Below are 13,158 nucleotides of genomic sequence, written 5' to 3'. Positions count from 1 at the left end.
TCCACAAAGGTTCTGATGTGTCTGGTTGATCTGTTGAGTCAGCATGTGTATTAATACACATAATTCTCTCCCCTTTTTGTTGCTTTCTTGTGTATTTGCACCTACATTTGTGAATCACTGTTTTTATTTTTTCCCCTTCTTCATATTTTGAGTCACTTGGGGATTCAGATTATATCAGGAATGATGTCAGAACTGACACTTATGGTACCTTTCAATACCAAAATCTGAAAATGTGACTACACTGGGTTTTTATTACCATAGGCAGCATATGTTAGCATTAGCAACTACATTAGCCAGTGGCTTTGGCTAATCAATAAAGTTCATGTGAGACCAAAGCAGTGAATGTCATCAGTCCTGCCCATCAGTAACACTAACAGTGCTAATTTAACAGGATAACACAATTATTTTATATCTGTTATTTCTCTCATAAAGACCCACACTGATGCTGAGATCAGCAAACAGTGCTAACCTGCTTTACCAGCTCTGTAGATAAATATGGTGCACAGGAAATCAACGGGCTGCAGCTGAATACATCAGCACGGTCCAGCACTGTTATAATCTTTATTGCTTACAAAAAGCCTCCTAATTTTTCTAAATATATTTATTTCTGTGTAATGCTTCTCCTCACAGTGCACAGACATGCATGTTAGGTTACTTGTGTTTCTAAATTTGTTGTAGGTGTGAGTGACTGTCTCTCTGCGGTAGCCCCGTGGAGGCCTGGTGGGCTGCCAGCCACGGGTGGACGGGTTTGTGAGGTCTGCTTCAGGACACAGTGAAAGTAAGCTAAACTTAACATAGAAACCTAAAAATGTGTTACAAGTGATCTTTTATTTGAATCCCAAAATGAGCAAAATCAAATAATTCAGTCAGAAATGCTCCTCTCATTCGTATCAAACAGTGTTTCTCTCGCACAAGCTTTAACCAGCAGGTGTCCCAGCTGTGTTACCACCACTCCAAGGTGTAACAAACATCACTGCCAATTTAGAGGTTAATCCTTTCGCTCTTATTTTGACACTCCTAACAAACGAGGCCCTTCCTGTCTCTTGGGTTCCTCCTGGCATGAGAACCTTGTGACGGACCTCGGTGTGTCTCAGCTGTCTTTACAGAGGCTCTCGTCCTGTGGTGAAGGTGGAGAACTGGCTCACGTGCCACCACCACACTTTGAGCAGACCGAGGACCACCATCGCCTGCAGAGTCCATCCACAGCAGACAAACTCACTACAGAAACAGCTGATTTGCACAAAATAGCTGGTTATTAAGGTAGCTGAAGAGGTGCACCTTACAAAAGTATTTACTTAATAATTCCTTTAAGAGTGCATGAGTGCAACTCCCCCACACACCAGGAATAATGTGGATCTAAAGCTCTGGGAAACACTGAAACACGTTAGGATCTACATGTATTTGAACTTAACACAAAGCCCAACCATTCTTAGAATAACGAGGAATGAAATCAGCCCAAAAGTCCTCTCTTACATCAACCCCATGAAGAAACAGTGGATGAATGAACCGAAATGACCCCAAGAGAGCAGCGGGTTTACCAGCATCCTCCTGATAAGAGATAAGGGGAACTTCTCAGTTCCTACTGTCAAACACACTGAGCTGACAAACCAGTTCCCACAACAAACTCACAACTGCTATGGGCCTCTCGACATCCACACAAGGAGTGACGACAGTGGAAAAAAGAGACCAGGATTAATTTTTAATGAAGAGTTTGTTATTCAGTTTTCTTACACTGAGCTTCATCGTTGTGATCTTTCCACTGGACCTCAGTTTTTTTATGCTGTGCTCTAAACTATATCAAATATCTGCAAGGCTGCTTAAAAACAGCAAAAGTTACTCTGGCTATGATGCTACGTAACATGATTACTCACAGACTGGATTTATTAAGCTTTAAATAAGGAAACACATGGCTCTAATTATAATTCAGCCTGAGCTAAACCTGCCACAGCTCGACACGGAGGGAATCCGGACTTTATGGAGTGAAAGAGGAGCAAAGGTACAGAAAAGTGATGTGAAAGGGCAACACACGAGCATCCTGAAACAGTCTGAATCTTCAAAACAGCGCTCAGGAAACAAGTGAACTGGAAACACGTCACAACGATGGAGTTTATCTTTGCTCATGAATAAATGAGCAGGCTGTTAAAACTAATGTGTTTCCTGTTTTGTGGTTATTCGCCTTGTTTTTTTCCCCTCTCAATAGAAAAATGGACAAACCAACACATTCACTGAACAGTGGCTTTTTTCACCACTGTGGCCTACATCGTATACGTGTTTGCATTTTATGGCTTGTTTAATATTTTCCATCTGCAGGCATCTTTTCTTTTATAAGGGTATTGGTGTTTGAGCATGGTACCAAACACATAAAGAATGAAGTTAATCTAAAGCTTAATCTCACAATAGCTATTTTCACATTTACAACTTTAATCTGAAAAATACTGAATTTTTTTCTCAGGGCAGTCTCCATAATTATTCACTTATATTTTAATTTTTCTTCCTTACTGTGGCACTATTACAGTATCATACATGCCACAGCCTCAGATTTGAATCAGGCTATCTGCTGAGCTGAGTGGATGCAGTGTAAATAAAAGAAGCAGAGGTATGAAGACACAACAGTCACACACAGGAGCAACAAAGTCTCACATGAATCAAAGACACTACATCTCATTAAATCATCAGGTGAGTGGGTTCTTGTTTTCCTCAGGATCAGTCTTCCTGCCACCAAACCAGCGCTGTGTACACCCTACACACACACACACACACACACACACACACACACACACACACACAGCGCCTGTAGTCGCTCTGAACTGATGCAGGGAAAACTGTTGAGATTAAAGCCGGTAATCCAAGATCTACAAAGAGATTTAAGGCATTAAATTAGATTACTGGGCCTTTGATAGTGACAAGCCCGGGGATCTGACACACAAGATCAAGCGTACACAGGCAACTCAATAAGAGCTGGACTCGCGTGGTATTGACAGGCCACTGTTTATTTAATCAATTAAGGGGAAAAAAGTGCTGTTTCCACCTTCTCAGATGGGAACACTAGGTGCTTTTCTTTCTTTAGATGGTGGTTTGGGAATTATAAGGCTGGGCTGGACTTCTTATAATTTCTGGATACTGTACACACTGAGAGGACATCAGAAAATGGTTTCTTTTCTTTTTTTGTTTTAAAGCTCAGACTGCTCTGAGACACCATCTCCTTGCTCTAAGACCTGTCACTCAGTAAAGTTAGCCACAGAGGAGGAGAAGCTCCACTGACGCGTTATATTAAGTTCTGTTTTATTGTACAGCCGGTTATGTAATGTTTCTAACTCACCCACAACACAGTAATAGCCGGAAGATTTTCAGCCCGCTGCCAAACTTCACCGATGCTACCGTAAGACTGATAAAATCAATGAGATGTCAGCTATCAAAAAGCCTGTTTTCATTCTAATGCAGCGTTACCTGCGAGGGTTGTGCCTCATCTGCACTTTGTCCTGGTAGTTCATGGTGTCCTCCTCAGGAGAGCCCGACTCTTCTGGGTCGAGCCTGCAGTCAAACTCGGAGGGAGCTGGCTAACGTTTCACCGCAGACACTCGATGCTAACAGTAGCAGACCGCTCGATGCTAACTCGCTTGCTAACAGGCTAGCAGCAGCTAGAGGGACAGTCAGCCCGCTCCTTCTCACAGCAGGGTCCCCGCCGCCAGCGCCGCCGCCGCCTGATATCCGCCGAAAACACCGCGTCCGCTCATCATTCCGTACAACGGGGCTCACACACACTGCGCGGTTCTTCCAGCTGCCCTGGTCTCACCGCTGAATTCATCCTCCTCCCCCGTCCTCCAACTTTAGGCTTGTTTGACAGAGCGTTTGGCAGCCGCTGTGACATCCACCTGAAAAAACCAGGAAGTGTAGTGGAAGGCGGTGCAAACAAAGACTGCAGCACAGGGCACGACCAGCGGGGGCGCCAGAGAGCCGGACAGCGTCTCATCATCCAAGTATATAAAAACATTTTAAACATTTAATGTACTCGCTTTGTCTTTTGTTAGTGTTGTGGATTTTTTCCAACACAACCAGCATCAGGAATCTTTGTTGTATAAAATTGTGTTTACATGACTGATCCTGGTCTCAGCTCTTGCCCTGAAATGACCACACATGCCATATACACACACACACACACACACACACACACACACACACGTGTATATCAAACTGAAACTACACATTATAAAAAGTAAAGTCAGAAAGATCACCTAGCCAGCCGATACCAACTTTTAGTTAAAAAAATCTTTATGCCTTAAGCCAATATTCATATTACTTTACAGAATTGCATACATAAAATATAAAGTGAAGATTGAAGTATTGGATAAGCTGGATAAGCCATGTGATGACACCATTAATTAATTTTTTTTAAGTTTTAACATTGTTTCATATCAGACATGCCTATACTAACATCTGCTCTAGGTCAGTATCTACCAAAGGATATGCAAAGAAAAAATGAAAAACAAACTGGTACCAGGTCCTTAATGTTGTTACTGCGCTCCGTGACAGTAAATGTCTTGTTAAATGTTTCACTTTGGCCAAAGACTGTTCAAAGACTGATGGGCATTTTCGTATTTTCACACATTATATACACGGAGAAAAAAAAACCCTGATTATTATTGTAAAAAAATCAGGAGTGCACATGAGAAAGTTTTGTCTTCGTTAACGTGCTGCATGGACTCAGGACATCGTACGGGTCTTTCAGCTGTGTGGGCTCTGGATGCTCCACCCCAAACTTCAAAGCAATTTCTAAATACTCTACAAACCCTATTAATTCAAAAATATTAAATTGATGTGAGTAACTGAAACAGAGGTACAAAAGATGCATATTCTGTTCAGTGATACAGCCCTGGCCAACCCCAGGCCGCTTATTCTGAATAAAAAAAATAAAAATAAAAAACACAAAAGGCAGAGATTTTAACATTTATAGAATAGTTTATTTTATTATTGAATGAACAAAAACAGCAAGGCGACGTTTACATCTGATCAGTAGATAACGTCAAGGTGGAGAGGAACCATCTTTTAGACCAGGAATGAACGGTGAGGAAGAGCTGGAGGAAGGAAGCACAGAGACGTGGTGTCATATGACAACAACATCGTTTACAAGCACAAAATAGAGTTTAAAATACTTTTTCCTCTTTTTTGGGAAACAAAAATTCTTCCTGAGCTAGTATAAACAAATATTACAGTTTACATGCAGCTTTGTAAAGATTAGCATCACACAAAAGCTGTATATAAAAGATGGATGCAGCCACTGTGACATCATGTATTGCTTAGTGAAGTCCTCTGTAAAACTGAGCAAGTTGCCATCTTTTGAAACTGTATTTGACGGGCGAGGGGCGGATCTGAGATCAGGGATGTTGCACCCTCATATGGCAGCAACTTGTCAATCATACGGTGGCCCTGCTCTAAAGCATACTTGGCTTTATCATTCATTTTGGCTCCAGTGAATCCTTTGCAAAAACAGGCATGTTGTATTCAGTAAGACTTGAGTCACTGACAGCATGAACTCTGAGGTCATAAACCCAGACACACGTCTATACAACTGGACTTCCCATCAGCGGCGTCGCCCCCTGCTGGCCATTAGAAAGATGCAAATTTAAGGCACCTCAGAACCAAGCATCCACCCTTTAAACACACTGGGTGGGTAATAATTCTAACAGAGAAACTGCAATACTGGAACATGAGCCACCTCCCTGCACCGCGATACTCCTGCTGTTACACTAGACAACTTATAGAAAGCCTTTTAGATGAAAATAATATTTTCAAGATCTTTCAATCTGGTTTTAAACCTCTCCACAGCACAGAATCTGTGTTGTTCAGGGTGTTTAATGACATTCTTGACTACAGATACAGGAGATCATGCGATTTTAATGCTTTTAGATTTAACGGCTGCTTTTCTTGTTTAGAGCATTGTGCTGGTTTTCATGGCACCGTTTTGAATTGGCTTAAAGGCCTTTCTGCATAAATCTAAATGAGTTTGAATCAGGGTTATTATAGTTAACGAAAACGAACGAAATAACGAAAACTGAAATTGAAAAAACATTGTCGTTAACTGAAATAAATAAAAACTATAATTAAAAGGAAAAAACGAAAACTAAAACTGAATTGTGAGTTTACAAAACTAACTAAAACTAACTGAAATTATCGATAAGCTGACTTTCATTTACTTGTTTTTTTTTTTTTTTAAGCCTTGTGGATTGATATGAAATCATTGTTTCCGCTCTCCGAGTTTAAGCTGGGAGCGCCACAGGACAGCTGTGTGAGTGCGCATGTGCGTGCGCTCACCGCGCTGGTCTGCAAAGTAATGGCTGCGGTCTGCCGAGAAAGCGGCAGAGTCCCGTATGGAGGTTCTTTGAGTACAAACACCTGCACACGACCACAAGGTAATAACACACACAATCCAGCTACACAAGCATAAATGCGGACATGAGGTCGGACACTTCCGTAGGTTATGTACAGAGGCCGCAAAGACCCTGCAGGTTTAATTAGCGAGCATCTAACCAAGCTAGCTCCAAAACAGAAGCAGCTTCAGGTGGTGAGAACATCAGGATGCAGATGGATTTGACCTTTGACTCCTTCAAAGAGTTTGTTTTTGTTTAACACCACATGTAGGCGTTATTAATCTGCTGCACTGATGCTGAACTTTATTGTGGAGTTTATTGTAGAATTTATTGAGTTTGGGAGTTCATGTTTTTCTTTGTTTCTCCCTGTTGATGTTCATGTGTGTCCTTAATATTACACAAATTTAGCATGTCTTGTGAACAGTTGGTTGTTGAATATATTTCTTTAAACTGTATCTTTTGTCAAGTTTTCATTACACAATAGTCACTTTTGCGCCTTGAATCTTGCACCTGATTAGGTATGAAAATACTAAAACTAATACTGAAACTAACTGAAACTAAGCATGAAACCAAAAATAAAAACTAATAAAAACGAGCAAAACCACTCTGAAAACTAATTAAAACTAACTGAATTAGAGAAAAAAAAGTAAAAACTAACTAAAACTTAACTCTAATGTAAAATCCAAAACTATTATAACCCTGGTTTGAATCATCCTCTGTTCCGTTAACGTGTGGAGTACCACAGGGTTCAATTGTGGGACCTCTGTATCTGCTCCCCCTCTGAACCATTCTCAGAAAGCATAAAATTGCTTTCCATTTCTATGCTGATGATACTCAGATTTCTATGCCTTTGAAACACAAGGAAGCCAACTCTATACAGACCCTGATTGAGTGTCTTGATGATACTAAAGCATGGATGGCTTTAAATTTCTTGAATTTTAATGAAAAGACAGAGGTGATTGTCTTTGGCCCTAGCGTCCCGGGTGGATCTTCCCCCGTGGACGTGGGTTCATTATCACAATATGTAAAGCCACCTGTCACAAATTTGGGTTTTATTATGGACAAGAATTTTAAATTGGAGGATCAGATCAGTGCAGTGGTGAGATCTAGCTTCTTTCATTTGAGGCAGCTGGCGAAAATAAAAAAATAGACTATCGAAGACGCATTTTGAAGTAGTGATCCATGCTTTTATTACCACTAGACTGGATTACTGCAATGCTTTATATGCTGGTGTTAGCCAGTCTGCTCTAGCCCGTCTGCAACTGGTTCAAAATGCTGCTGCGCGGTTATTGACGGGATCGCGACAGAGAGCATATTACCCCTGTTATACCCTCACTGCACTGGCTGCCCGTGTTTTTTTAGAGTTCATTTTAAAATCCTTTTATTTGTTTTTAAGTCACTTCATGGCCTTGCCCCCCGCCTTATCTTTCTGAGTTGCTGCACTTACATACTCCTTCCCGGTCACTCAGATCAGCTGATTGGCTGTACCTGGATGTGCCGAGGACACAGCGGAGGCTCAGAGGCGATAGAGCCTCTGCTGTGGCAGCTCCTAAACTCTGGAACGCTTTTCCATTAGACAATAAACAGGCCTTTTCATTGGCCAAGTTTAAGTCTCTTAAGACCCACTTGTTTCGTTTGGCCTTTGATTAATATGAGCGACTGTCTACTGAAAATTTTAATTTATTTATTTCTAGGATAAAATTATGCTTTTATCATTGGTTTTATTTGTGTGTATTATTTTATTGATTTATTGTTAGGATAAATTATCCATTTTTTACCTTTGTAAATTTTATTTTTCTCTTGTCCTGATGTGTTTTATGTTCAGCACTTTGGGCAGTGGCTTTTAAAGTGCTTTATAAATAAACTTGTCTTGGCTTACACTAAAGCATGCTGGTCTGATGAAAACACAGTGAACTGGAATACATCACAATAATGGAGTTTAATTTTCATTCAGGATTCAATTAGGATCAGAAAAAAGATCCTTTTTAAACTATTCTTATTTATTCTGTCAAAATGAGAAACAGGGTAGAAACTGCATCATGGAGAGCTGTCACAGCCCAGTGACGATGCTTTCCAACAGACAGGCTTCAACAGCTTTCCTGAAAAGATGCTTGTTACAATCTTTGCATACCAAATAACCTGATTACATTTTATAATGTTTAAATCCAGGTGTGTCTCATTTCTCATGTCAGCTTTTCTTCCCTCAGTGACACAAGCTGGTGGCCGCCCATAAACATGACTAAAAAAAAAAAAAAAGTCATAAATTGCAGTAAAAAAAAATAAAAAATTTCCAATAAAAACTCCTGAATCCGGAATATCATCTGCATATCTCACATAACAGAAAACGTTGGGGCTTAATCTTAAATATCCAGGATGTAACTGACTGTTTCCATGACCTCTATCAAATGCAGAATATTAGTGCTCATGTCAGATGATACTGAAGTTTGAAATGACAGTAACCATGAACTTTGCTTCCTAAATGTTACTGTGGTCCACTAAAGCCTGGTGATGAAGCCCTCACCTCAGGTTTACTTCCCAGTGGGCTGCACGCTCTCAAAGACCCCGGCTTCCCTCATGGCGTTGAAGTCTTTGACGGCATCGTACTGCTTGTAGAAGTCGGCGTAGGCCCGTTTCCGGGGCTCTGTCACCGTGTACTGCAGCGAAAATGTTAGCAGTGAGCTTCAAACCCCAGCTGGAACAAGGATCTCATCAACACTGAACATACTTAACAAGGACTCAGCACTAAGCTTTATCCATGTTTGGGAAACTGACTTTTATTCTTCGGTTTTTTAAACCAGACTCAGTCTCAACGTTTGCTTTTATTTATGTTTTTATTTGTGACATCACAATATTGTTTTCTTCTTCTTTTTAGTATTCCACCTCTTTAGCCCATGTCTGCTGTTTTAAATGTGTTTAGATTATCTGTAACTTACTGTAAGTAAAAGTAGGCTACTCATCATGCAGTGGTATAAGAGGGGTCACAATGATAAATCATATCGCTGTATTTATTTGATAACTTCAAATATTTCCAGCCTTTAAGCGAATCTACTGCTACACAATCTAACAATTTATCACTTCTTAAATTGGTTTTATGAGAACTGAAATGAACAGTTTGAGTAGTAAATAAAATTCAGACAACTGTCTGACAGAGAAAAAATGATCTCAGAGGAGCCGATACTCCTTTCAGCTGTCTGCTGCCCTGTGAGCAGATCCAGAGACAGACAGGACACTTTGAAGTGTTCCTTCGTGTCTTAATGTCACCTTCAGAGTTTAGCCTGCAGGGGGGGGCGTGTCATCCTCTCACCTTGAATGCAATGGCAGCTGTCAAAGCCAGAGTGAAAGCAATGGGCAGGTGAAACCTCAGACGCTTTGCAAGCAGCCCCCTCATTACTGGCTTTGGCAGAGACATGATGATCACCTGCAGAGGAAAGACGCAGAAAATCGAGTGTTAACGAGGGAAAACGTGGGAACTTAAAGCACCTGTAACAGCACGACCAGGCTGCCAGTAAAAACAGTCAGAAATTAACCTGCATGATTTCTCCTCAACCTTAAAGTGTTTAAAATAGTTATTTAACTGCCTAATCTGAACAATACACTGACCTGCACACTGGTCTGATTAACAGAGTGAAGCTTGCCATATGTTTTGTGTTTTGGTAAAAGTTGGCTGTAGTTCATAAAAAAGATGCACATTATTTTACAGCAGCCCTGCTTTACCAATGTCACCAGGGCAGCTTCAATAGAGAATAAAAGCTGCATTATTACTGGACAGCAGAGTGATTATGGAGGGGAGTATGAGAGAAAACATGAACAGAGAATAAATGAATAAGTTAATGTACGTTCGTATTTGAACATACATAAACTTATTCACTAAAAATACCACGAACCCCTGTGTACTTGGATTCATTTTGAAGTATGCACACCAGCATGCTTTACTAGCCACCATGACCCACAATCCTCTGCTGCAGCTGCATGCTCAGCAAGGGGGTCAAAGGTGAAGCAAAGTCATGACAAAGTATCAAAAATCGTACACTTTGTATGCACTGCACTACTCAGTACTTTTTGAGAGAAACTTGATTTTTAAAAGCAGTGAGACTCAATGAGCCCCTGATTGATCCCACCGTCTGCTCTGATCTCACTGGGCTGACTGGGCTAACAGATCCAGAAGGTAATGCAACTGTATAAAACAAACTGTCATAATTAAATCCATTTTTAAGATTCAGGAAACTCATATTTCTTACAAACTCCTAAAGACCTGCAGAAACCCTGCTGAGGAATAATGACAACTCGAGGCTGCAAATCTTATCTGAGGAGCTGAAATCTGCAAATATCTTCCATATGACACCTTTTCTAAAATTGACACAATTGTCAAAATCAGTGATTTATCAGCTTGTTAAATGATAAAATGAACCAGCTGATAGTTTCAGCTGTAGGCATTACAATCTGTAAAAGTGTCAGGGTTTTTGAGTCTGCATTACCTTAATTAACAGAAATCAATGTATTTTCCTTTTCTGTTCACATTTGATAAAAATATATTTTGTACTTGAGTACATTAAACCTACTTTATACCAGTCCTTAAGGTTTTAGGAAGGTTTCAGCCTCTCTTTTCCACATAAAAGGAAAACTGATCGTTTCCTGCAAACTCCTTCAAGAAGCAAGCCCTCCAACTCAGCAGTCATCTTGAAATGCATGCGGACACTTACCTGGGCAGGTAATCTGCATCGTTTTCTAAATTAACTTTAATTTCAGTGGTCACTGAAACATAAAATCTGCACATACTGAATCTGGTAAATTTAAATATATATAAACGTGGTTTAGAAGATTATGAGTTAGCTGGAAGCTGAACTTTATCTTTTCTGGTGCAGGTTTGAACTCGGGACCGTGTGGTCGCCGTGTCTCCGGCTCATGTGTCTCCGGTATCCGTTCATGCGTAAACGCAGGTAAAGTTTCAGGGTGACCGCCGCACACGGGTCACGTTAACGTCGGTCATCTCTAAATGAACCCCAACTTCTCCTGAACCAATTTCCAAGCACAGGAAGGATCCAGCTGGACAATAACATACCAAAAACACGCTGATTGAAACGAGTGTGTGCGCGGCGGCGGATCGCCATTACACACGGCCGCAGAGTCACGCGTGACCTCTGCGTGGCTCTACCACCATCGCCTGGGACATGGGCCCTGTTTTACACTAATTTTACACTCATTTTAACATCTGCGGGTATTATCGGAGACACCAGCGGGCCGATCCGGATCATTGACGGAAGTAAAGCCGGTTTCACGCCACCAGCCGCGGCGCAGGGTCAAAGCCACGTTAGCTAACACAATCTGCATCTCCCGGTGCGGTGACAGCAGCACAGCCTGTACAAACAACCGTAAATATACTTTTGACTACAGTTAGTAAGAATAACATCTTTAGTGCTGGCGCGACGGGCTAGCTTTAGCTTAGCCGGTGACAGCTAACGGCCCGTGACAAAAGCAGAAAGCAGCGAAAATACGAGAAACTCTAATAACCCGGAACACTGTATGCATCTGAAAAAGCAACGTATTATACCCCAAATTCAGCGTACAGGTATAAAAGGCTTCGGGTCTGAAAGGAACTCACAGGTTGGACTCACGACCTTCACAGAAAGCGCTAACACACCGCAGCTGCGCCCGGAAACGACTCTGCGGGGGCCGCGGAGGGACACACTTAGGGCGAGGAAACGCGAATCAGACAGCAGCTGAGCTCACACCAGACAGAGTGACGGCTGAGAGCTGCATATTCGTAGGAATAATTATTATTTTTTATGAAAAATGTGGCCTGAGTATTTTTTTCTCTTCTCTCGAATTCAAAATTCCAGCTAAATTATCTCTCAGCGTGAATTTCCCACTTAGTTTTACTACTACAGCTAAGAGATTATACCTGGTCCATCATTATAAAAGAAAATTCATGAAATTTGATGGTAGACGTGTAACTTTCAGGGAAAAGCTGATAAATGAAGAAAATGAGAGGATGACAGGTGGCGGAAAGACAGTGAATCTTTCTTTTATATTTCTGTCTCCAAACCCTACAGCTGTGTTCAGGTAACGCCTTGAGCCTCTGTTATCTTCCAGTTGTGTGGTCCTGTTTCAGGATATTGTTACAGTTTGAAGACGTGTACCTTCACTGTAACACACTGTATTTTTGTGTGGTGATGGTAAGCGTTGCGCAGCTGTTTGCCTACAGTAGACATGTTGTAGTAACGCAGTCCGAACACAAGAGGGAGGCAGAGCAACGCTGAATAGAAATCTACATTGGAAACCAGAACAAGCCCAAAGAAGCGCACACCCGTGGTGCACAACAGCTAGTATCAGGGGCGCAGCTATATAATTTCTGAGGTGTATGCGGACACATTTTTAGGCGCCCCCCCCCCCCCCCCCCCCCCCCCCCCCCAACCCTAGCCAGAAATTTCATCTGCACATTTTAACTTCCGTACTGCAGTTTTTCTCTATGTCACATGTGTCAGACTCAAGGCCTGTGGGCTACTTCCGGCCCACGATCTAATTTTATACGGCCAGCAAGATGATTTCATATAGCTATTATTAATAGCCAGTGGGTAAATGTGCTCCCACCACTTATACTACAAATCCCACTCATTGCAACAGCTGCCGGCAGGCCAAGAACTGTGCACCAGTTTTGCGTATTGCCAACTGATCAGTGATCAGCGGATAAAACATCAGTCAGCACTTTTTACAGTGACACAGGTGCGATGAGCTGCCTCAGGAAATCTGTCAGTTCATAGAAAGTGAAGGAAACGGCACCAAACAATCGCACAAA

At 41.5% G+C, this 13,158-nt stretch overlaps 2 protein-coding genes across 4 annotated transcripts in view; both read right to left on the bottom strand.

The window, feature by feature from the left end:
* The window catches only part of LOC115777847 (serine/threonine-protein kinase 4-like), a 34,861-nt gene extending 30,981 nt beyond the window's left edge, over window positions 1-3,880 (bottom strand). The window contains exon 1 of the mRNA XM_030725850.1: window positions 3,448-3,880. Coding sequence (XP_030581710.1) covers window positions 3,448-3,491 — 44 coding nt within the window. The 5' untranslated portion in view covers window positions 3,492-3,880. The remainder of the gene's footprint in view (window positions 1-3,447) is intronic.
* Window positions 3,881-4,936: 1,056 nt separating this feature from the next.
* Window positions 4,937-12,097, bottom strand: cox6c (cytochrome c oxidase subunit 6C). Of its 3 annotated transcripts, none has more exons than XM_030725844.1 (4): window positions 11,965-12,097; window positions 9,670-9,783; window positions 8,887-9,019; window positions 4,937-5,072 (listed from the first exon to the last, which is right to left on the bottom strand). In XM_030725844.1, the coding sequence occupies exons 2-3, from the start codon at window positions 9,772-9,774 to the stop codon at window positions 8,894-8,896; spliced, it is 231 nt and encodes a 76-aa protein (XP_030581704.1). In that variant the 5' UTR covers window positions 9,775-9,783; window positions 11,965-12,097; the 3' UTR covers window positions 4,937-5,072; window positions 8,887-8,893. The 3 variants fall into 3 exon arrangements, with proteins under 3 accessions (XP_030581704.1, XP_030581705.1, XP_030581706.1); XM_030725845.1 differs by having other exon boundaries at window positions 11,930-12,030; XM_030725846.1 differs by lacking the exon at window positions 11,965-12,097 and adding an exon at window positions 11,914-11,932.
* Between the last annotated feature and the right edge of the window lie 1,061 nt (window positions 12,098-13,158).

This window comes from Archocentrus centrarchus, unplaced genomic scaffold, assembly GCF_007364275.1.
Source record: "Archocentrus centrarchus isolate MPI-CPG fArcCen1 unplaced genomic scaffold, fArcCen1 scaffold_80_ctg1, whole genome shotgun sequence".
In the NCBI taxonomy this organism is placed as follows: domain Eukaryota; kingdom Metazoa; phylum Chordata; class Actinopteri; order Cichliformes; family Cichlidae; genus Archocentrus; species Archocentrus centrarchus.
This window is presented reverse-complemented; position numbering and strand designations above follow the sequence as displayed.

Bases quoted from the DNA above. Each gene is read 5' to 3' on its own strand.
- cox6c (XM_030725844.1), bottom strand. From the start codon at position 9,774: ATGTCTCTGCCAAAGCCAGTAATGAGGGGGCTGCTTGCAAAGCGTCTG. The intron at 9,020-9,669 runs GTGAGAGGATGA...TTTTCGCTGCAG, and splicing joins CAGCTGCCATTGCATTCAAG to TACACGGTGACAGAGCCCCG.